Source organism: Lissotriton helveticus, chromosome 6 (genome assembly GCF_964261635.1).
Source record: "Lissotriton helveticus chromosome 6, aLisHel1.1, whole genome shotgun sequence".
Classification (NCBI taxonomy): domain Eukaryota; kingdom Metazoa; phylum Chordata; class Amphibia; order Caudata; family Salamandridae; genus Lissotriton; species Lissotriton helveticus.
Window position 1 is genome coordinate 999,813,848 of NC_136067.1, and position 23,915 is coordinate 999,837,762.

General features: G+C 43.2%; 2 protein-coding genes across 2 annotated transcripts in view; both read left to right on the top strand.

The window, feature by feature from the left end:
• TMEM242 (transmembrane protein 242) overlaps positions 1–22,783 on the top strand; it is a 59,886-nt gene extending 37,103 nt beyond the window's left edge. Inside the window, exon 4 of the mRNA XM_078648639.1 lies at positions 20,562–22,783. Within this exon, the coding sequence (XP_078504765.1) occupies positions 20,562–20,675 (114 nt within the window). The 3' untranslated portion in view covers positions 20,676–22,783. The remainder of the gene's footprint in view (positions 1–20,561) is intronic.
• Positions 20,932–22,783, top strand: ZFYVE19 (zinc finger FYVE-type containing 19). Its single transcript, XM_078648638.1, has one exon. It carries the CDS (start codon positions 20,932–20,934, stop codon positions 22,216–22,218), a length of 1,287 nt encoding a protein of 428 aa, XP_078504764.1. The 3' UTR covers positions 22,219–22,783.
• Positions 22,784–23,915: the final 1,132 nt, after the last annotated feature.

Genomic DNA, 23,915 nt, shown 5'->3' on the forward strand with positions numbered 1-23,915 from the left:
TGTTGTAAAATATTATTTATTTGATAAAGCGATAACATAGGGTTAGCCAGTAGTGACCATATGACCTCTTTGTTCTCCTCCCAAAGTTTTCCCAATAGGAAACCTTTTTTAATGTTTTTTAAAGCAGCCCTGTTCCTTAAAGAAACACAGGCTGCATTTTTGGGAAGAAGAAGAAAAAAAAAAGCAAAGGGATGATGTGCTGTCCCCTGCATTCCACATTCTGGTGATTGCAGTCGATTTCAAATTGCACCTGCTTGATGAATATTGCTAGACAGGTCATTTTGCGACCATGTATTATTTAATGTTCGAAAAGTATGATCTGATTCATAAAACGTCTGTGCATATTTTGCGGCCTCTTATTTCAAATCGAAACATAGTGTATATATAGCTACTGTAAGCGCTACATGGGGAACAGACTTAGATTTTTGTGAATTACTCTCATTTTGCCACTGGAGGGCAATATTACCATTGTGAATCCGCGGAAATATCCGTTCTAAGAATGCCGAAGTTATTTGCCGAATACACATTATTCTATTGCTTAAGGTTTACGATTCTCAAACCCCATTCAAAACTGAGAAGAACATTAAAAATACTAGTGGACAGTTGCTCTTCAACAGGTGCAACTACACTAAAAATAAATGTACATTAAAGAAACGCCAGACCCTCTTATCGTTTAAAAAAAATAATTCAAATGGCTAGGTTTCCACTTGAGAGATAACTACAGTAGGCACGCTCATTTAACCAAATGCAAGATTTATACATTGTTCTTGTGAGAGTGGCTGTGCAAATTGTTCTTTACTGTTATGTTGACACTCTTGCCAAGTTTAACATTATGGGTATTTTGACACTTCTCAGCTCACCCTTATGTCATTTAGCTTGTGACATAAATAATGCTAGCGGAATAATGCATGAAACGCTATACCGTAAAGAAGCAATCGATGGACCGAGGCAGTCCAAGGCGAGGACCGAGACGGGTAGGGTGTGCGAGTAGCTGGAGACTTAAGGGCAGCATCTTCCCTGTCTTGTTCAGTTTGACTACGCTGAAAGCGTTTTTATTTATTTTTGAAGGTTATAGATAGCGCTTCCCCACCTCAGAGTGCAGCCGGCCATGTGCATATCTACGAGTAAAACAATATACAAAATAAAAGGTAATAAAGTTTCGACACAAGCAACACGTTTTGTAGCCTGCAATATTTAAAGTAGCCACTGGAGGGTGCCGTTGCTCTGTGAATTTCAAATTGTAAACAAAACTGAATGCAGCCGCTTCGCTTGCGACACAATGTTTTTTAACGTCTGATATAACTACCTGGAAATTGAGATAGCAGCTAACTTGGGTGCCACATTAAAGCGGACTTACAAGGCACTGTATAGATCAACTAAAGTATTATTGCACAGTGTGCTTCGTGCAAAATCCTGGGGTGAAATAGCAGTGGTCTAAATAAAAACATCCCACATATTTTTCTTCCAGAGCCTGCGGTACTTGATAGTAATTTTTTTCCTTTTAAGAACTTAGTGAGGGAATGAGTGTGTGTGTGTGTACATGTGCGTACATGTGTGTGTGTGTATATATATATATATATATATATATATATATATATATATAATTTTCACTGAAAAAACAAAGGTAAAAGTGACGTTATAGTTAAATGAATACGTCAGTGACAAGATTAATGTTTTGAACTAGAAATTCACTGGTTTTAGTTAGCAGAGCTAACTATACCTTGTGTCCCTGCCATGCACTTCTTATGACCACGCGTATTGCATCACTCATGATCTGTTCTATGACCTCACTAATGACATCACCGGTGAGACCACTGATTACATCATCCTAGCTTTTGTATGCATTACTTTATAAACCATGATGTCAATAGAGGTGTGAAAGTAACTACAAAATAGCTCACATTATTATTTTTTTAAAGATGTTTTTATTGGTTTGAAAAACATCTAAATCGCAAATCGTTTGATTGCATACATTTCAACACTGTTACATCATTCGTATATTTAAAGGAATCAAAGGTAAATCAGCCATTTGCCCCCACATAATCATCTGTTTTCCTTTCTCATCTCCATTTCCTTGGGCAGAGAGGTACACAGTCCCCCCCGTACATGCTCCATTGCCCCATTTATTATCCCACTTCTGAGGGAAACCTCTGGACTTGAACACCTCTTTTTCTGCTATCATACATTTGTCTAAATCCTGTGCCCAACTTTTCGGAGATGGCACCTCTCCCACCCCCCACTTCATTGCAATTGCTCTTTTTACTAACGTGTACCCTAGTGGTAATTTGTTGCTCCACCTCTAAGTTCCGTTGCCTCCCATATAGAAAGGAGCCCTAGATGTGGTGTTAAGGTAATCTCTTTCCCTAGTGCCCTTTGAATGTGTCTTGTAGCTTTCTCCCATAGTGTTTGTATGTGGGGACAATCCCATCTAATGTGGTCAAAGGTTGCATCTTGATGACAGCGGCGGAGACACATTGTATCTAGTCGATGCCCCATTTTTGCTAGTGTGACCCCCGTAAAATGAGTTCTATGCAGGATTTTTAATTGAATCAAACGAAGCGTAAGAGGAATGGCGGCCTCTGTAGGGGACATCAGTGCTGTTTGACAATCATCATCTTCAATTTGCCCAATATCGGCTTGCCACCGTTATCGATGAGTGTGAAACGGATCCTGCATGTTATTATATAGTTTCCTATATGTCAGCGAAACTGCTTTCTCTGATATAGGTTCATAGAGCAATCTGTCTTCTAGAGGGGATGACTCCAGTATGCTTGCTAGGTCTAAGAGTGCTGCTGTAAGGGCGTGACGGACCTGTAGTTAACGGAAGATCTCCCCCTGAACTAGTTCATACTGCTCCCCTAATTACGCAAATGTTAATATTTTCCCCTTTTTTAGGTCTCGCTGGTGATACCAGCGCGAAGCGCTGCTCCAGCGAAAGACCTATTGTTGTGGATTTGCCGGGAATGGGGCACAGGGGGTGGTTACGCGCTTCACCTCGGCAATTTCATCTCGAGGACCCGCTTCTACAGTCGGGCTTGCAACACTTGTGCAGACTCTCCAGGGCGCTGCAGATCTGCGCTGCAGATCTGTTGTTGTGATCGCGCCTAATGACTTCCGTGCCTCGCATTTTTTTTAGGCAAGTTGCACGCGCTTGACTCTCCAGGGCGCTGCAGATCTGTTGTTGTGATCGCGCCTAATGACTTCCGCGTCTCTAATTATTTTAGGCAAGTGGCACGCGCTTCTGCTGGCCGTGTGCAGACTCTCCTGTGCGCTTCAGTTCAGATGTTGTTAACTAATGTGCTTGGTGATTTTTATTTAACCACGGTGTTAAAAGTCGCAAAGGTACGTTAAAAGCCGCCTCACTGGGACTATGGTTGCTTTTAAATTCCTAAGCATTACCACATCTCAAACTTCGTAACCCTTCTTGTCACCGACAGCATTACGGATAAAAAACTAAATTTTTAAAGCTTTCTGTGCATTCTAATCTGACTCCAAATATAGTTGGTCTTCATTAACAATTTATATGCCATTAGTGTTTGCTTAGCGCTTGTCTCGTATTAAACTCTGTAAATTATCTTTTGGCAGTTGTCTTAGGCAGTCTGTCCTTTTCCAAACTGGCGCCATGCCGCCTTCATTCATTTCCTGCTTTGTGATTCAGCATCCGTGTTAAAAGCCTTATTTTCAAATATAGTAGGTCTTAATGTACAATTTTTTGGTGCTGCTGTTTACTTTGCGCATGTCTCGTATTAAACTCTGTTAATTAGGCTTTGGCAGTCGTCTTAGACAACCTGTTCTTCTTCAAGCTGGCGCCATGCTGTGTTTGTTCGTTTCCTGCTTTGCGATTCAGCACTAGTGTTAAGGGCCTTGCGAAAGGACATCAGAAGCCGCCTTACTGGCACCATGTCTGCTTTTTGACTAATTAGCATTATCGCATATTCAACAGCCCGTCTAAACCAAAGCTACTTTACTTAGTATTTGTGCGCTTTACTATTACACTATATTTTGGTCTTAACACGCGTCGCATCTATGTTTCATGTGAATCTTAGTTACCTTTCCATAAATATTTTCGAGCAAAAGCATTTTTTCCCGTGAGGAAATAAGCCATCATTATTTGTCCACGTTTCTGTGGTCTTGTGTATTACCTCTTCTACACTCTCTAAAACTGCAGCATTTGTGTGTCTTGTATAAAACTCTGCCAGTTCAGTTTTGGCAGTGTGGGAAAATAAGGCGTTCTTTATCTACGTTTCTGTAGTCTTGTGCATTACCTCCTGTTTACTCTCTAAAAACTGCAGCATTCATGTGCCTAGTATTGAACTCTGCCAATTCAGTTTTAGCAGTTTGGGAAAATAAGCTATCCTTCTTTATCCATGGGTTGACTTGCAAGACAGATCTAGAGCTTATTGGTAAGCATGAATATAGCCAGTATGTTTCAAATATGCAACTTTGAAGTACCTTGCAGATGTAGTGTCGCTATTAACAAATATCTGTGCTGCTATTTTCTTGCTCATATCTATGCTTTACCACAACGTACGTTTGGGCGCTGGCGCTTTAAAATATATGGTCGTGCATAATGCTTTTTGCTTTCATACGGCTACCATTTACAGGACAAGTCCAGGCTTCATCCGTAAGAATTAACATAGGCACTATGTTTCAAATTTACGACTTTGAGGTACATTACAATTGTAGTGTCGCTATTAGCACAGATTACCTGTGCTGCTACATTTTTAGGTCGCGCCTGCGATTGCAGGGGCGAAAGCCCCTGCTGTCGCAAAGCGATCTTTTGTAATCATTTCAGTCCTTTTCCCTTTCAAGGACTAGGCAGAGGAGACAACAGACTGTCACGCGCACGCAGCCGTCCGGAATCGGATCAGGTCACGCGCTCCGATCCCGGCCGGCTGTTCACAACACATGCACACGCAGGCAGGCACAGGCAGGCACACACGCAGGCACACACACACACACACACACACACACAGACGCACGCACACCCCCCCCCCCCCGCCCCCCCAAAATCACCGGTAGACGCGTAAGCACTCGCAACACTAAAGGAAGCACTAAAAACCGGAACGTGCAATTATTTCTACAGCTGCAGGGGCGCCAGGATTGCCCAAGCTTACCTTCAGAATTATTCATGTGATGCGGAGCTGCTTTGTCTAATTTGAAACCATCATTTTGTAATTCTGGCTCCATGAATAACGAACGTCTCCCCGTTGCAGAAGTGAAACTTACTTCCCGATGCGGTGATGCGTCGAAGCTTCCCATTGGTCATTGAGCGTAGCTGTCCAATTGGCTGTTAACTTCTTGCTCCTAAAGCTCCGCATGATTGTTTGTATTGGAGCAATCCAGCATTTTTGCTTATGAATATGTCCTGGTGTCAGAAAATTACATAAGGACAAACTCGGCATGGGTCTCTGGGGAAATAGGTGTTGGAACCGGGATCCGACGGGCTCCCCCTACTTTCTTGCACTGTTTGTAAACCCAACCACCTATGCTCCTAATTAATCTATGGCAAAGTTCAGGCACGTGGAGGGGGCTTTTTCAGTTCTTGACGTACTACCTGCCAACACCCTTTGATTTCGGTATTCAAACACATGCGAAAACCCCTTTGGTGAGTATTAATCGTTCAGGAGAAAGGCTCATCCTATTCTGTTAATAAATATATAGCTATATAGAGCGTTTAAGTAGAATGTTCTTTACGGCAAATATGTGTTCAGGCACTTAAGAACCAATCTAAGCTGGTACTGGGTTCTCTATCAAATCTTCGGAAATGTGTCGACGAAAAATTCTTCGGAGGCAAAACTTTCAAATTCGGTGCGGGTAAATAACACATGCGACGCCTCTCTGCATGCGGTAAATACTCACGAGACTTGTGTTTCGAGTGTTTGTTTTATTTTTGGATTTATACTTAAAACGGATGGACATGAGAAGAACTATGTTTTCTATGTCTTCTATACCTTGCTGGGCATGTACTTTCTATTGCGATTTGTTACCTTGAGAAAGGCTCAATCGTTCCGAAAAGCGCTGGGAAGCTGCTTTGCTGCCATGTGCTCTAATTCCACGCCGCTCTTGAGAGCCCATTGTGAATACTTTTTTTAATATGGATGTTCAGTTGTTCATAATGATTTCTTGATCATACATATGGTAACAAAAATGCTTGTAGCACTTCTTTATTTCAATTTTGTTTTGGCACGAGCCGGAAAAGGAGTTGTGTTTTGTAAGGGATGATTTGAAAACATATCAGCTAGTGCTTCTGCTGTGCATATCTTTTTTTAAAGAAAGGAAACGGGCGTTTTAGAACACATGTATTTATTTTTCACTTTTTTAAGTACCTTTTGTTACGTATTTGCTCGTGGTGTCCGAATGTTTGAGGATAGGTTGTAGCACAGCTGAAGCAGAACCAGGTTCAAGACTGGCGAGAGGTTCAACTCTCCCGTGATTCTGGGAAAATCACTCCATCTCTCCTTCCCGTGCCTAAAAAATTGAATGTGCCCGTCTACAAAGCAGCTGGTGCCCATGTAAAGTGCGCTGATACATTCGGGTCGACTCTACGCTATATAAAACAAAAAGTGAAAAATATTTCGTCGTCCACGGTTGGAAGAGGCCACGTTTTTTAAATGTATTTATTTAAGGGTATTATGAAAAGGAATAGCAATGTCGAGGTTTCTTATTTTTTTCTCCAACTTTTGATCGGTTTTGCTAAAGGAAAGAATTCGAATTGGTGTTGAGACTGTTTGCGTGGAAACCTAAGTAATAACACCAAAAGATACTTGAATGAATATCTAGCAGGAATGAGTAACTCGTACAAATGCGGTCTTTAAAATTTTGGTCGGGTGGGGGTAGATTCAGAAATGTTTATGCAAAGTGTTTGAGTTTTACTATAAAAACAAGCATTGGCATAGCCAATAGGTCTCGTTTTTGGGACCTTATAAGTATTTAGTTGTGCAGCACAATATCCTTGGTGCAACAACATCAACTGTTGCATGGATAAACACTTATAAGGTCCCAAAGGCGAGACCTATTGGCTATGCCAATGCTTGTTTACTTATGCTTTACAGCAATGTACGTTAGGGCACTGGCGCTTTGAATTATATCTTCCTGCATAATGACTTTTGCTTTCATAAAGGTACCATGTACAGCTTACTTACAAGACAAGTCCAAGCTTCTTCAGAAAGGCCACACACATGCACACACACGAGCGCACACATACACGCATGCACACAGAGACACACACTACCCCCCCCACACACAGACAGACGCACGCACACAGAGACACACTCGCACACAAACGCGCACACATGGAAAAGAGGTCAGGGGCTGCGCTGGTCTCAAAGATTAGAATATGGCCCGGCAAGGATGACTCCTCATTGACAGCGGTGCATTATCTAGTTTATGATTATCCATTTGTACATCTCTGCGGTCACGTTTTACTATCGTATGTGGCGCAGCATTTTATCTTACGCCCTCACTGAAGCCGTTTCCCTCTGCCTGGGTAGCTCTGCACAGTGCGGGGTTTCTTGATTGGGTGCCACATGAGCTGCAAAGCATGGATGTGGCTGTACGTGCGTCAGAGCAGCTGTCTGCCCAGGGCTGAAAATATGCTTACATCGGGACACTACTACAGAAAATGCAATTGGAATCGAGGCAAGTGAGGGTTCAGGGTGAAAATGCACGCACATTTAAATGCTTGCAAAAGGCTTCAGGGAATAACATCGAGTGGAATCAAATGTCTTTTGCTGGTGAGTTTCTTCTAGTGATTTCTTTGTTTTAGGCTGTCCAGCTTAAGTTAGTCCCTCCCATGGAGCATACCCTTTTTACTGCATTCTTCAAGTGCTCGCTTACTATAAAAAGGCCTGTAAATTGTGCTCTTATCTTATCAAATTTTCTGTGCTTTCGAAGACATTGCTCTTGCATAGGTGAGACCTATTGGCTTTGACAATGCTTGTATTTATGTGTTTTGAAAACCTGCAAGTGGTGCGTAAACACGCACTTTGTACTTATAGTCATTGCTTACAAGAAGCTAGGCTGGCAGTAACTGCGCCTCTTTTACTGCCAGCCTTGCTTCACATAAGCAAGGGATATAAGTACAAAGTGTGTGTTTATGCACCACTTGCATGTTTTCAAAACACATAAATAAAAGGCATTGTCATTTACAATGCCAATAGCTCTAACTCTTGCAAATGCGAGACCTATTGCATTGCAAATGCTTGTTTTACTAAGTGGCCTATTGTGGAGATTCCGATAGTATCTCACCTATCAAATCCCGGTTGGTTACATAGTAATCATAGTTTTTGGGTGGACCAGAATTGAGTGGCTTGAGTCAGTCTGTCCGACCATCCGAGGCATTGATTAGCTTGGTGCCAGTTCTCAACAGTATGGGCTGTTGGGCCCAGGTATCGGTCTTTTCAGACTCACAAGTAGAGGGCTAGTAGCTGGCCCTCCCTGCCCATTTGATATTTATCCAACAGATATGCCGGGTCCATCGGTGAGCGATACATCCAGTGATTCACCACTATTAACTGTGAAGCCCAATAATATAGTCTCATATTGGGGAGTGAATACCTCAATCGTACCAGCCTTTGGTTAGTTTATGCAATGCTATACGGGGCGCTCTTCCATCCCATAGAAGGGTTCTAACTTTGCGCTCTATGCTCCTAAAGTAGGAGTCGGGGACCTTATGCGGACAATTTGGAAAGATATATAAAACCGGGGAAGAGCAAACTCCTGAAGAGGGCAGCACGTCCCAGTAAGGAGAGGGGAAGTGACCTCCATTGTTTAATGTCATTACCCAGCCTCGCAAGAGGGACGGCCAGGTTTCTGTCCTAAAATATCTCAGGATCCGGATATATATATATATATATATATATATATATATATATATATATTCCAAGGTATCGGAATCCCACGGTAGCTATCTCCACCTCATATCCTGAGGGGAGTCTTGGAATAGGACAATGAATCGCAAAAATCAACAGATTTAGACCAGTTGATTGAATAACCAGAATAGTTACCGAAATTTGTAAAAATATATAAGATCCTGTACAACCATCTATGGGGGGACGCTAGATACAGCAGGATATCATCAGCGTAAAGAGATATTCTATCCTCTTGTCCCTCTGACCACTTTAAGTATTGGATCTCCCCTCACCCACTAGGCCAGGGGTTCTAATTAGTGAGAAAATCAGGGGGGACAGGGGGCAACCTTGTTGTGTACCTCTCATCAGGGAGAATGTTCTAGACAGGCGATTGTTAACACTGACTTTGCTTGTTAGATCGGTATAGAGCAGCCTAATCCAATTCACAAATTCTGGGCCAAACTCTAGGTGCCTAAGTACTTCAAAGAGATACGGCCGCTCTATGGAACCAAACGCCATTTTGTCGCCTAGCGACAATACCAGTGTGTCTTCCTCTAGGAGTTGTTTGTGGCCTAGAACATTATGAAGGCGACGGATATTTAGTGCGGTATTCTGGTCTGGCACAAAGCCTGACTAGTCCGCATGGACCAATAAAGGGATCCTTGTGATCAGGCGAGACGCTGGGAGTTTAGCAAGGATTTTCGCTTCTACGTTTATTAGCGAAAACAGCCTATAGGATCTGTAGCTCTCTGCGTGATGATTCCCTGGCTTACGAATAACCACAATGGAAGCTAACCTTTGGTCCTCCGGGAGAGCTACTTTTTCGTAACTCTCATCATACATTTCTCGCTGGTGGGGTGCGATATTTGAGGCCGTTTTTAGGAATTCAATAGGGACTCCATTGGGTCCCATCACCTTCCCCCGATTGTATACTATTTATTGTCAGGCGGATTTCATCGTCTGAGAGATCCTCCCCAGTCTATCCCTGTCTTCTGTGGACAGGTTAGGCAAATGAATATCGGATAACAATTGGTGGGAGTCTTCTGCCATGGCGGTAGTTGAGGTATAAACCTTCTCCAAATGATCTGCAAAGGCATCTGCGACAGCTTGTGGATCTGAGATATGCTGCTTAATACTGAGTGTTAATCTAGGTACCTATCGCTCTTCCTGCTCCCTTTTTCCAGCCATGCCAGCATTTTGCCAGCTCTATCTCATGAGCTAGGAGATCGCTCAGGAGACACACACAGCACAGGCTCTATGAGCTATAGAGCCTGTGCCGTGTGTCAAGCAGTCGGGCCCTTACTCACTCACCAGCCAGGGTTTTATATTCTAATTGCTTAATGTATAGTTGATGGGCAGTACTTTCGCTCGGGGACTGTGCGTGGCCTATTTCGAGCTGCTCGAGCTCACTCTCAAGCTGTACTAGTTGTTCCTTCTGTTTTTGTCTTATAACCCACCTTGAGCGCCAATGTCTGCGCCTTCAGAACCGCTTTTAAGGCCTCCAATATTATTTGTGCTGATTCAACTGAGCCAACGTTTTCATTGAAATAGTGTTCTGCATGGGTTAGTAAGCTCTCTTTTATATTTGGGATTTTGAGCAGCCAGAGGCTAATGACTATTACGTTATTCTGTCTCTGGTTGTAGTATGTAAGTTCCACCCAAACCGGAGAATGATCAGAGATACCTTGAGGTAGGCATCGTGGATTCCGGAGATTACCAATATCTGCCACGTGTGTCAAAAACAGTCTATTCAAGATAGGCTTTTGTGGGCATTAGAGTAGTAGGTGAAGTGGGTTAGGTCTGGGTGAAAGTATCGCCATACTTGAATGAGTCCCATGGCCTTAGTAAACTGACGTATGCGTACTGTGGCGAGCCTGGAAGCACTGTTTATATATCTAAGTAATCGTCCAGAGTCATATTAAAATCCCCACCCAGAATAAGGGTTCTAATTGGAAGATCTACCATGATTTTCCCAAGGTCTGTGAGTGTCTCCTTACCCAGCCCTGGCAGGAGGTATGCTGAAATTATATTGAGCGCTTTCCCCTCCCAACTTGCCTCTAGAACAGCAAATCTTCCCCGGGGGTCTGCCCATGTTCGTATTTGATTGAGTGCAAGACTTTTTGTTGACTAAGATTCCTGTTCCTCCTGGATCCCAATGTGTATCCCGCATGGACCAGGAGTTTATAACCCCAACCCGTCAGGGCCTTACACTTATTCCCACTAAATGTGTTTCCTGTAACAGGACCAGATCAGGGGCCTGTTTTAAAAAATATTGTAACACAATGCCCCATTTTATTTTATCCCCCATTCCTTGGACGTTCCAGGTCAGAACCGAGAGTGATGCTTCTACAAGTCTTCCCACCATGGTTCCATTAGATTGGAGTTATAGGAGCCCAAGAACAAATTGTAAGGAGCAAAGAATTCCATATTTGCTATTTCTGTCGCACCTTTAAACTTTGAGTGACTTTCGGACCAACAGATCTTAAATAGCAACATGACCTCATATCTTGCACATGCAGAGATGCAACGTGTGACTGATTCCAGTATTTCAAACCCTGTGAATTGACTATATAAACAAAACATTCCACCCCTCCTGGCATCCCCCAACTCCTGCTTCCCCCCTGCCAGTGGATGAACTATCCACCCCCCAACAAGGCTGAGTGCCTGTCTCCCCTCCCTCCGTTTGAAGGTGCCTAGTCTACAGCCCTTAGCCCCCGCCTAGATCTAACTATTTCTTTAAATGATTTGTATTACGTGGGGAGACCTCAATCCCTTCATATAGTCCTAGCCCATTGTACAAATGTTATCAATCCTCCCAACGCTGGGAGTGCGCCCCTAGGCAGAATAGGCAGAACTACTTCATTGAAAGATCCTTGCAGTGCTCTACAGGTAGTACATAACCCCATCATAGTCACTTAGCTGTGGTTAGCATTGCTCATGTCACAGTCAAGAACATTGCTGCTTCAACTGCGAGTTGTTGAGTCTGTTTCTTTGCTGGCAGAGTTGCTCAGCGGCTCAATAAGGCGATCTGGTCTATTATTCTGAGGTCCCCTGTGTCTCTCCTTATGGGGTTTCTCTACTCGACGCCAGCCCTCCAGCCAGTCCCATGCTTCCTCAGGTGAGGAGAAGAACCATGTTTTACCGTCGGCTTCTACTCTGAATTTCACCTCCTTGTCTCGCAGCAGTTTTCTAACCACCAGAAAACTGCGTCGTTCATTTTAGGCTTTCATGGTAAAGTCTAGAAAAAAAGGACACAACACTGTTTTCCAACTTGACTGGCGAGTTAGCACACTCCGGTTGGAGTATAGCATCGTGATCTCTGAAATTAAAGACTGGCTATTATCGGTCGAGGGGGAGCTCCTGGCTTAGGCCTCCCCATGGGACTCGATGAGCTCATTCGATAGAGAAATAGGTTGAGAGTCTCGTTGGTTGCTGATTTTTTTAGATTAAATCCTCTACAAACAGATCCACCGCAGGGCTTTTTGGGCGTTCTGGAACACCTAGGATGCGCACATTATTCTTTCGTAGTAGTAGAGTAGCGCTTCCATTTTGGTTTGCTTGTCTTGCAGTTGTTGCAATTGTTGCTTGAGCAGGGAGACCTCTTTATGGAGTTCTGTGGTAGCGTCTTCCACTAGTTTAACTCTGGTGTCTATTTTCCAAAGGTCCGCTCTTATGAGGGAGACCTATATTCACTGTGTCATGACTGGATTCGAGAGAAGTGTGTACACGAGTATTTGCCGCCATGATATCTTGGATCGTTGGGTCGTGTTGCTTGTGGGGGGTGCTTCTTTTCTTGAACCTCAGGGTGGGTGGTGTCTTGATCATCTCCGGTGTTCGCCAGTTTGCTCTGCATCAATGCTTTGTTTCCTTTCCCTTCGGCCATTGTCACTAGTCACTGAATAGGCAAATGCTCAATGACCAGGGATCCGACCCGGTACTCTCCGCTGCCTGCCCAGGGGATGTGCTCCTCTAGCGGCCTGTCGAGTTTCCAAGTGACTTCACCCTTCATCCCTTCCTGACACCTCTCAGCGTCGTAAATGAGGGAGGATATGTCAGCGTGGCTGTGTCTGCCTCGTCGTGAATCCAAGCAATCAGGATGCCCAACCTATGGGCTCACCTTCTGCGTCGGGGGATGTCAAGTGCAGCTGCTCACTTCTATATGTTAAAGCCCAGAGGTGGGCAGAGACTCCAATTGCCAGAAAGTCTAATGCTCCAGGCCTGCCTTTCTATGTCTTCGCCTTTTGGCTTGAATTCTGAACAAGATCAAGTCTGACAAGGCCTAGGTCATCCTCGTGACTGCGGTTTGGGCCAGGAAGAGGTGATGACCAGGAGTTCTGGATATCACCATCTGCCCTCTGAACAAGTGGCCACTTTGGGAGGATCTGCAGTCACAGCAGAAGGGCAGAGTCCTGCACTAGGCCTCTGCAGTCTGCACCTCTATGTGTGGAGATTGAGTGGTAGCACTTAGTTTCCTTCGATCATCCCCCTGAGGTCATTGATGTTGTTCTGGCTGCCAGGCACTCCGCTAGGACAAGTTTATGGCTTGGTTCGGCAGCTGGCAGGTTTTCCCCGCTACAATCTAAGCTGTCTGAAGTGTTTGATTTGTCATTTTCCAAGCAGGGACCAGTTGCATCTTTCTTTAAGGTTGCCCGTTTCATCTTCTTTGTTTAAATTACCTGTCGTGTGAGTGAGCTGCTGGCACTCTCTGTTCAACTGTCTTACACAATATTTTTTCCAGACAAACTGGTGTTGAGCTTTAGCTGTATAATTTCTGCCGAAAGTGGCACCTTTCTCCTTTGGGCAGGCTATCACCCTTCTGACTTTATTTTTTGTCTCACCTAACTCTTTGAAAGCTGGGGAGAGGCCCGAAGAATAGGTTGGGTCGGACCCTCAGGGAAGTCTTTTCAAGGGGAATGTATTGTGTTACATTTTAGTTCACCTCTTCTGGTGCGCACAATCTTGCAAAGGACAAACCACGGGCCTCCTAATTCTAGTGATATACATATATTACCATTAGGTTATTTCTATAAACCATCAAATCCCGAGATACCACTTACATGGGAAGCTACACGAGGCGTTTCAGGGAGCCCAGATTCCTAATCCCAGTGTCCATTCGCTTTGATGCTTTGCGTTCACTGGAGGATATAGATCAGGGGTCTTCAACCTTTTCTGTAGTGAGAGCTACTTCTGATCAGTGAAAATCGTCGTGAGCTACTAAAAGGCCAAGCAACTTGTGCATTTTTTCGAGAGACGCCCCACGCCCAGTTTAATTGATTTTAACCCCTTCGACGCTCATGACGAGCTGAGCTCGTCATGAGTTACGCCTCTCGTACACTCATGACGAGCTCAGCTCGTCATGTAACGCGGGTTTTTCAAAACCGCTAGCGCGCATGCGGTTAAGCCTTTCTTTGGAGCACTTACTGTCGTTTGAACAAAATGGGCCGCAATCCCTCTTTTGAAGTGACAGACAGCCGCAGGTTGTGCTACCTGAAGCAAAAGCTTGGCTTGCTTGGAAGCATTCCTCGAAAGTATAACAAACTACTGCGAGATACAAGCCTATGACCTCCTTTTGTGATTTTCGATCAACCTGTTCACACACTGCAAAAGTTAAACCTCCACATATATTCCTTACCAAATGTGATTTATTAAAGTCTAAATTAGATGTGGTCATTAGTTTTTAAAAAAAGAGACTCATTTTAATAAGAAGAACCGCGATTATTTCCCCTTCACCACATACTCTCTTTTTTGTAAAGTTTAAATGTTCTACTTTGCATTGCATTGGTATGGTTTGTTGGGCCTCATCAGAACAATATAAAACCACAAATATAAATTAAATAAATACCATCACCTCCACAAAGTCGATGTTCCCCGTAATGAACATGGTTTTGAAAGTTGTTTTTCTCCTCATAACGTGCATTGATATTGCCCAGCCCCAGTCCCTTTGGTGATCAGGTAAGAATTGTTGGGAGAGGGAAGATGGGACATGTCATTCTGAAGAATGTGTGGCGTGAGGACATGTTTGAAGGTGCACGGTGATACAGCTGGCCTTTAGCCAGCCTTGCGCTGGAGAGAGTGTCTTCTGGTCAAAAAGTGTCAGGAGGGCAGCGACCTTTAACCCCGAGGAGGTACAGAAGGGTTTGTAGGCAGTGATCTGGGTTAATGGTCACTGGTGGGCGCCAGCAATGAAGAGGCAGATGAGTTTGGCATGATATGGGTAAAACGAGGCGGCGCCTGGGTGGCAGCTGCTGTGCTTTGTTACCCCTAGTAGAGCCCTCGCTGGGTTACGACAAAAGGAACCATTACTAACAGGGGCTTGAAGAACCCTCTTAATCTCTGTAGCTTGCAACCCATACCCTTCCCTTTACACATCCTGAATGAGAGGCTGATTATAGACCAGAGGTCAGCACTGAGCAAGCATCGGTTGAAGGGCGTGTTAATTGAGCTAACTTGTGAACTACTGTCCATGAGACTATGGGGGGGATCTGCACAGCATGCACCAATCAGGGACTCTGTACAACACTGCACACCTCAATGACATGTTGCTAGTAGCACTTTAAAGCACAGCAAAAAGATGCACTCACAAATACCATTGTTACACCTCCTGTCCCCCTGCAGTATTTTATCAAGGCTATGCACCCGAGTTCAGGGAGCACCTTACAATTATGAGCTGGCAAAGCTTTTCTTTTGCGACCTTTTACAATCATGTGGACCTCTCTGCAAATGTACCTACATTATTTTTTCACTTTGCCATTTTAGTAACATCGCACAACCAACTTTTCAGAGAAAACTATGTGGCTTATGAAGTGAAACTTATCCTGCAAGTCGGGGGGAAAAACTTTGCTCGAGAAGAGAGAAGTGGGAAAGAGAGAAGTGGGAAAACTTGCAACCGCCACAAAGTACAGAAAACTGGACCGGCTAAACTGGGAAAAGGAACAACAAACACCACTTCACACTCGAGACCATCACATGCAGTGCTACCTGCTCAGTGCTCCGTCATGCGTTCCCGTTACCCGGGAACGGACAATACTATGCATGCTCAGATTTCGGGTCCTTAATTACATTTTTTTAGGAGTGCAGACTCAGAGCTTCGATTCTTGTGCCTTTGGTAAATGAAACTGAAACTTGGCGACACACTGGTTCTCCTGATTTATAACCCAGAGCTGGAAAGCGGGAGAAAAAGACATTTCCAGTCTTTCAAGAGCCCGCGGCATACCAGCAGCTAAGTACAAGGCGCACATTGCAGCTCCAGTCTAGAGAACAGTGCCAGGCCAGCGCTTACTGTTTGATCTGCTCCTGATGAAATATGTTCCGAACCCAGACAGAAAAAGGCAGGTGGTGCAGGTTCCTAGCAGTTCAATACTGCTTGCGCCACCTGCATGATAGCAGGCTTTACGGGACCTGCTCCTCTGATCCGACCCGCCTGGTGCTTGCTCCGGCACACGTGTCGCACAATCAAGTCTGCAGTGAAAGGCAGGTGGCGAGGTAACCAGTTCAGCAATAGCGTCATAATCTTTGCCCTGCCCCGCCCCAGCTGAGGTCAGTTGGGCCAATCAGAGCAGCTGGCTTTGGTGATGGCAGGTAGCGGCTATGAAAAAAGGCTTAAGAAGAATAAATAACAACAACAGGCTACAAAATTGAGATGCAAAACGCGAGCTACTGATGGGGGTTCGGCGAGCTACCGGTAGCTCTCGATCGACCGGTTGTAGACCCCTGATATAGATTGACTGTACTCAGGAATCCAAGTACCTATAAATTCTGAAGTGGAAGGGCTCAGTGCGGAACGATCTTTTAGCCCTCCCAGTGGGTACTTAGACGGTCAGTCTCCTAGTTGCCCCAATGTTTGTATTCGGCGAGAGGCCTAAAAAAAGTTCGAGGGAAAGATCCCATTATCTGAAGAAACTCTGGATTCCCCAAACATCCCTCTGCACCCTAATAACATACCAGAGGATGCTATTATGACCGATATAGTTAAACATCCTTTGAGTAGTAAACCCGATCTTTGCAATGTTCTTTCTTGGAACATTGCTGGTATATCCTCCAAGTTAAATAATCCTTTATGGGGGGAATTGATTAGCCAGTTCGAGATCTTGTGCTTTCAGGAGACCTGGATGAAGGAGGCATTTCACCTGAACGGTTATAGGACCTTCTATCACCAGCAGTTAGCAGTTTGAGTGGTAAGTCTAAGGGTGGGCTTTGTACATATATATCATGTAACATAAACTCTAAAAAGATAACACTGTATGCACATAAGTATTTTCAACTAGTCACATTGTACCTAGACTCTATAAACCTGATCGTAGTTCTTAATCTATATAATAATATTCCATCTGATAATGTAAGAGCTGTGATTTATAACATGTTAAAAAGGCTAACAAATATAGGCAGAAGTAAAGATTTAATGTTGATTCTGGTTGGGGATTTTAATTGTACCTTATGTGCAAACGCTGGGGATAAACAGTGTGAAGCGTTTAATGATGAAGGGGCTTACGTATCCCATTTTGGTCATTCTGTTTTGGGGGATCTATTTAATGAGCTTATTTTTGCCCTCTATCTGGGATTCGCAAATGAAACATGCCCAACCCCTGCTCCCATGCCATGTACATTCAATGGTAGGGGCCTTTGCTCCACCATTGATTATGTAGTAGTCTCTAACAATCACGCACACACTCCATTTTTTTTATGTTGCCGAAAATTCCCGCAGTGATCACTTTCCTCTCTGCCTAGTATCTCACTTCCGTCCAACATAATCTCAAGAATGAACAAGAACAATTGCTTGTCAGGTAACCTAGCTATAAAGAGTTCTAATGGTTTTTCCCTGCGCTGGTCCTCGGTGGATCAAGATGCCCTGATTAAATCAGTGGTGGGCAAAACTAAACTAGAGATAGAGATATGCCTGAGTGATACACCCACTTCAGAAGTTATACTAGCCTCTTTTCAGGCTATCTCGAAAGCCATCAGGGAGTCTTTAACTAAATGGAGAAACACCAAGGGTGCTAGCAAAGGATGGTTTGATTAAAGATGCACTCAAGCCTATTCTCATTTAAAAAGGGTGCTACATAAAACCCCAAGAATCAATAGTGAGGTAAAGGTGGCCAGAGACGCATATAAACTAGCGATCAGGGATAGGAAAGCTACAATGAAGACGGAGCTGTGGGGTGCATTACTTACTGAATCAGTGCTCAAGGATAGCGCGGCTTTCTGGGAAGTTGTTACGACCCCTTTCCTAGCTAGGGAGGACAGCCCATCACTAGAAATAGCAATAACAGAGGAGCAATGGATCAATCATTTTACTAAGGTCTATCAGGGCACGGCAATTCCTGCTCTGACGGACTGCCCCGCCCAGGATGTCTGTAAATTGAACCTCCCCTCACAAGCGAATGCACTAATGTTTACTCTGGATGAGGTGGAGCGAGCTCTGTCTGCTAGCAAGGGCGGAAAGGCACCTGGCCCCGATGGGGTTCCAATAGACCTGTTTAAATCTGATATTATCTTGTGGGGACCTCTCTTGTCACAGGTATTAAATGCTAGCTGTGTAGCTGGTTTCCCACCTACGTGGGTAGAATCAACTATTGTCCCCATTTTTAAAAAGGGGATAGACCGGATCCGGTATGCTATAGGCCCATTTTACTACTAGATGCTACCACAAAAGTAGCAGGCAGAATAATTTTGGAACGCCTTCAGGTGTGGGCGGAGGAGAACTCTTGAGCAGGGTCTGAACCTATCTCTTTTAGTTGGTAAATACACTAGGGCCAAGGTGGGAAATCTATTTTGAGCTTTTGTTGACCTCACAGCAGCATTTGATTGCGTGATTAATAACAAACTATGGTCAATTTGAAAAGTGATGGGGTCGATCCACAGATTATTTATTTTCTTAAACGTTTTTATAGTGATGCCACTGCTAGAGTGCGCTGTGGTCTGCAAGGCGAATGCTCGGCACCCTTCCCGATTAAAAGCGGAGTCAGGCAAGGTTGTGTCCTTGCTCCGTTTCTTTTTAATCGGTAAATAAACGGGTTGGGTGTGGCCCTTTTAAATGACAATCGTGACTTCCCCCAAGTGGCGGGCGACCTATTTCAGCCCTTTTATATGCAGATGATGCAGTACTGATGTCCCGTACTAATATAGGACTGCAGAGGGTTCTGGATAGTTTTTCAAGATTCATGAATGAGCTCGGCCTAAGAATTAATTCCTCTAAGACTTTTATCATGCAATGCGGTACTGGCATCAAAAAACCTAAAGATATTTTTGTATCAGGACAAAAGATCGGGTCACCAAGAAATGTTCATCTTTCGGCATTCTCTTTGCCCACAATGACTCATGGTCTCAGGTGGTATCTGCAAAAAAATTGGGATTATTGCGCACCACATCTGCCATCAGAACCTTTGCAATTAAACTTGGTAAAAGACTACTCGAGGAGCTTATCAAAATATAAAGCTAAATGTGTCTCTGCTGCAATTTACGGGACTGGGGTTTGGGGACCAGTGGACTTGCTTCCCATCCAAAGAGTAGAACATTCTTTCTAAAATATATCTTATCTGTTCCGAATGGCACTTCCGCAAGCATTTGTCACGCAGAGTTGGGCCTCTCTTTTGTTTCAGATTTAATACAACCTGTGCTGTTCTGGCACAGATTCTGGACAAAGGAAGAGACCAAACTAAATAAAGACATCATTCGGGACGTTTTCAAACTCGATGGGACATTGAAAATCCCGTAGATAAGCTATGCTCGAAGGTTCTTTCAAGATCTTGACCACCCAGAGTACTTTACGAATCCCAGTAACATCAGGGAAATAACTAGGAAGGAACTAAAATCAAAGGGCTTGTCTCTGCTAGACACTGCCAGACTATCAACTGAAATCACAAAACGTACAGTCCTGCACAACCAGTTGATTTTAATTACTTTTAACATACAACCCTACCTCACTTTGGTCCTGAGTGATTTTGACAGGTTCCTTTTAACTCGCTTTTGCTTGGGAATTTTTTATAGATTTGTTACTCTGCGAACGACTGGTCCCAAGTCTTACAGCTGTGCCCTTGTGATAAAATGTCAAAAGCAGACCTCGATTCATGTTATTCTTTTTTGTAAATTTTATTCTAACGCCAGAAGAATGAGCATAGTACCTTTTCTAAAACGGTTTGGGCTTCGCCAATGTAGACCTGCCCTTCTGGCAATTATAACAACTAGACAATGTACATATTGTTTTTAGGATGGTAACTTATTTGAAAAAGGTCTTGCGTCTAAGGAAATAGTTGCTTCTTCCTTAAATGTTTCAGTTTTAAAATTCAGGAAAGCTTGTGGAGTTTAATAATGTTTTATCTCGCAATTAACCTAATTAATTTGTATAAATGAATTTCATAGGAATTTTAATATTTGTGAAATGCTGCTATTATGCTTTTACGATTGTTTGTTTTCAATCGAATAAAGCTTTCGGACTTGACTAGTGTTAGTGTGGGGCGTTGCTATCCTTTGCCAATTATCCTGCATCTCGTCTATTCCCTTTTCCTGTTTTTTAAGTAATGTATATATGACAGTCACCCATACTAGTCGGAATTGTCTGATGCCGAGTATAGTTTTGGAATGCTGTTGAAGATGATTGGTTACAATCTAATACCTGCTAGGCAAATTATTGTACAATTTCAGCAGAAGTAATGCATTGGCATACTGTTTACTTTTAACTGCTCTAATGTATTGTGTTTTTCTTATTTTTTTTAGTTGACAGAATTTCGGGAGCAAATGCAATCAAAATTTCCAGCAATTCCAAAAAATCCAGAGCAGCCTGCAATGCCAAACTCCTTTGACTGGGACGAGCTATTCAAATCTAAATAAATAGCGAAGAAAGCTTGTACACCTCTCTCATTACAGCTGCATTGGAACGATAACTGCCAACACAATACTGATTTAAGCTGTACGTCTGTTTAGCTAAAACTTTCTGAAGTTAAATCTGCTGACAAAGAAAAATCAAAAGGAATGTAGTGATGCGAAATCCACTGACTGACAGATTAACATAAAATTAAAGAAAACCCATGAAATATTGTACATCTATGTTTGTACGTTGTGGTGCATAACACCTTTACCTGTCATCATGGACAGAAGATGCTATGGTTGTGCCTCAAAGTTTACTGTCTTCAAGAAAGAGTGTGGGTGCAAGAACTGTGGCAAGTCATTTTGTTCTGGATGTATTGGGTTTAGTGCAGTTGTTCCTCGCTGTGGGAACACCCAGCAGAAAGTGTGCAAACAGTGTCACGTTGAGCTAACTGGAGGAGTGTCTCAAAAGAACAATACGGCGAAATGGTCTCCACCAGCGAACTATAAAAAACGGGTGGCTGCTTTAGAAGCTAAGCAAAACCTGCCAAGTGGTCCACTGTCTGGTCCTGTGAGAGCCCCTGGAATACAGGATTCACGATATAAAGGCCTTAGCAAAGAAGACCGAGCTATTGCGGAGAGGCTGGACAGATTGAAAGAGGAAACCAAGCCCAAAAAAGCTGTGTCTGATGCAGAGATCGAATCCAGGCTTGCCGCCCTCAGAAATGACCCTCTAAAACCTATTCCCACCACTGAGGAAATGGGAGACAGGCTTGCTGCATTACAGGGGGTAATTCCTCCATCGAAAGTTCCTAAACCGGTGCACCAGCCACCAGATACTAGAACTGAAGCACAAAAGGCTGCAGACCTTTTAACACAGCTCACAGAGGAGGTGGCCATTGATGGAAGATTTGAACCAGCTGATGGTGCCGCACTTCCAACCATGAACAATCTTAGCCAAACAGGTGGGCATGACGATTGCAAAAGCTTTACTGTGGACCTAGATCCAGAGCAGCTACAGGAGGAGAAAGAAAGATTACTAGCTGAGGCTGCTGCGGAACTGAAGAATGAAAACACCAGGGATGAGAAGATCCTAGAAATTGGAAAGAGACTAGCAATTCTCCGAGGTCAAAACCCTGATGATGTAACCATAGATGACTATAAGCTGCCAGACAGTGATGATGAAATGGAAGAAGCAGCCATTCAAAGAATACTTAAACAGCTTACTGAGGAAGCGAATCTGGATGAAGCTAGTGGCTTCAATATCCCAGCAGATAACACCAACATAACAGATCCTGCAAAACAGAACCCTTCCAGAAGGACAAAAGCGAAGGCCCCTGTCCAGCCTACCGGAGTTTCGACAAAAAAACCTGTTCAGTTGACCAAGGCAATGGACAGTGATGACGAAGAACTGCCATGGTGCTGCATTTGTAACAACAATGCTACTCTTCGATGCCATGGCTGTGATGAAGACCTCTATTGCCAGCGATGCTTCCTGGAAGGGCATGATAAGTTTGACCGTAAGGAACACAGAACATCCAGCTTTCAGCCTCCTCGTAGGCGGTAATATGACCTTAATCTCTCCTCTTGGAAGAATCTACAATTTGGCTAGGAGGGAAGAAATGTTCCGAATCTAGGTACGATGGGAGATCACTGGAACGGTTCACGAAAAGGTTAAAATGTTGCTTTAATACCTCTTCACACTTTTAGGTTTTCTTTTGTTGTCAATGCTTATCAGAGTCTAAATGACTAGTAGTCTTTCACTAACTGAATTGTAAAATTCAAGGATAACACTACTTGGTTGAAGACTTGTAAATGAATGCTTAACCACTGATTACTTGTTAACCATACACATTTTCCAGCATGATTTTACATTGAAGTACACATGCATTTCCCAAAAAACGCATGTGCACATGGACATGCATAACATTTTCCAAGTTGTTTTTTCTTGACGTTTTGGTTGGGAGCTCCAGTGCATATGGCATAAAAATAAATATGCCTGACACCCTTTCCCCAAGTGCAATAAACTGGCTGCCTAGCGGGATGTGCAAATCACAAGTGAGCCGTGTGAAATTAAGCCCACAGTTTTTCTGGAGTAGGCTATTCATCCGAATAAAGTTTATTGAAATATTCATTAACGTGATGTTATTTTCTGTTCCATTTTAAAAGAGGGAAGTTGGCTCATGAAAAAGAAGCTTTGATATTTGCTAAAAAACATAACAAAACATCATATATTGAATGGAAAAGCATGGGAAATTAAAATGAGATGGCAGAACTGAATGAATGAGTTTCAAATTGCATAATAGAGCACTATATCTAGGGCACACTTGATCTGGTGCTAGAAGGGATTGTAAATCGTGAGTGCAAGTTTCAAAGACCACTCTCCTAATGTGTTAGACACTTGGGCGTGTCTAGCCTGCCTTTTTCTACCATTTGAGTATATTGTTGTTTCAGTTAATTGGTATTAGTAATAAATTGGCTCTGATTCATGTAAAGCTTTTCCTAACTAATAACTATTTTGCAGACCTTATATACTCACAGAACACACTCTAGCATGTTAACACCTTCATTAAAGATCACCTTTGAGTCAGTTAGCACCAATGTACAACTTTCATGAAGGAAAGTTAGAAATGCTCCTTTTTGGAATGCCACCGCTTCACCCTCCCTTGGAGACTCTTGCTCTGATCTTATACATTTTCACAAAATTATTTTGATATTTGTGAGTAAAGGTGCCAAAAGTAAATTGTGAATTCTCCCCCAAGTGTCTAAGACTAATGTGTGTCTTTCCAGATATCCTATTGTGTTAACATACATCATATGACCTAGTAATGTGCGATCAGCCTATAATAACTATCATTATACTTATAATACATGTAAATGAAAACAATGAACAGAATCATGCACTTTAAGATATATACATATAAATGATATTGTGCACACAAATGCATTGAGGGGTCAAAAAGGAGGAAAATAGCAAAGCACAAGACCCTCCTGGATTGGTAACACAACACTGAAGCGAATATATATGAATCATTCTAGCACCTGCATGTATATATATATATAATATATATATTTTGAACACCAAAGTAATCCCCTTACCGAGGGCACGCTATTGCACAGCTGGTGCGAGTTCACAGGGATGGACTTTCCCTGAAATTAATTCACCTCCAAACAATTATACTCTCACTCGTCCAGGTTTTTTATTTGATCATTGTGCCATCACAGCACACAGCATAACAACCTACGCGTTTCGATCACTAGATC

Coding starts and splice junctions, on each gene's coding strand:
- ZFYVE19 (XM_078648638.1), top strand. CDS start 20,932: ATGGACAGAAGATGCTATGGTTGTGCCTCAAAGTTTACTGTCTTCAAG.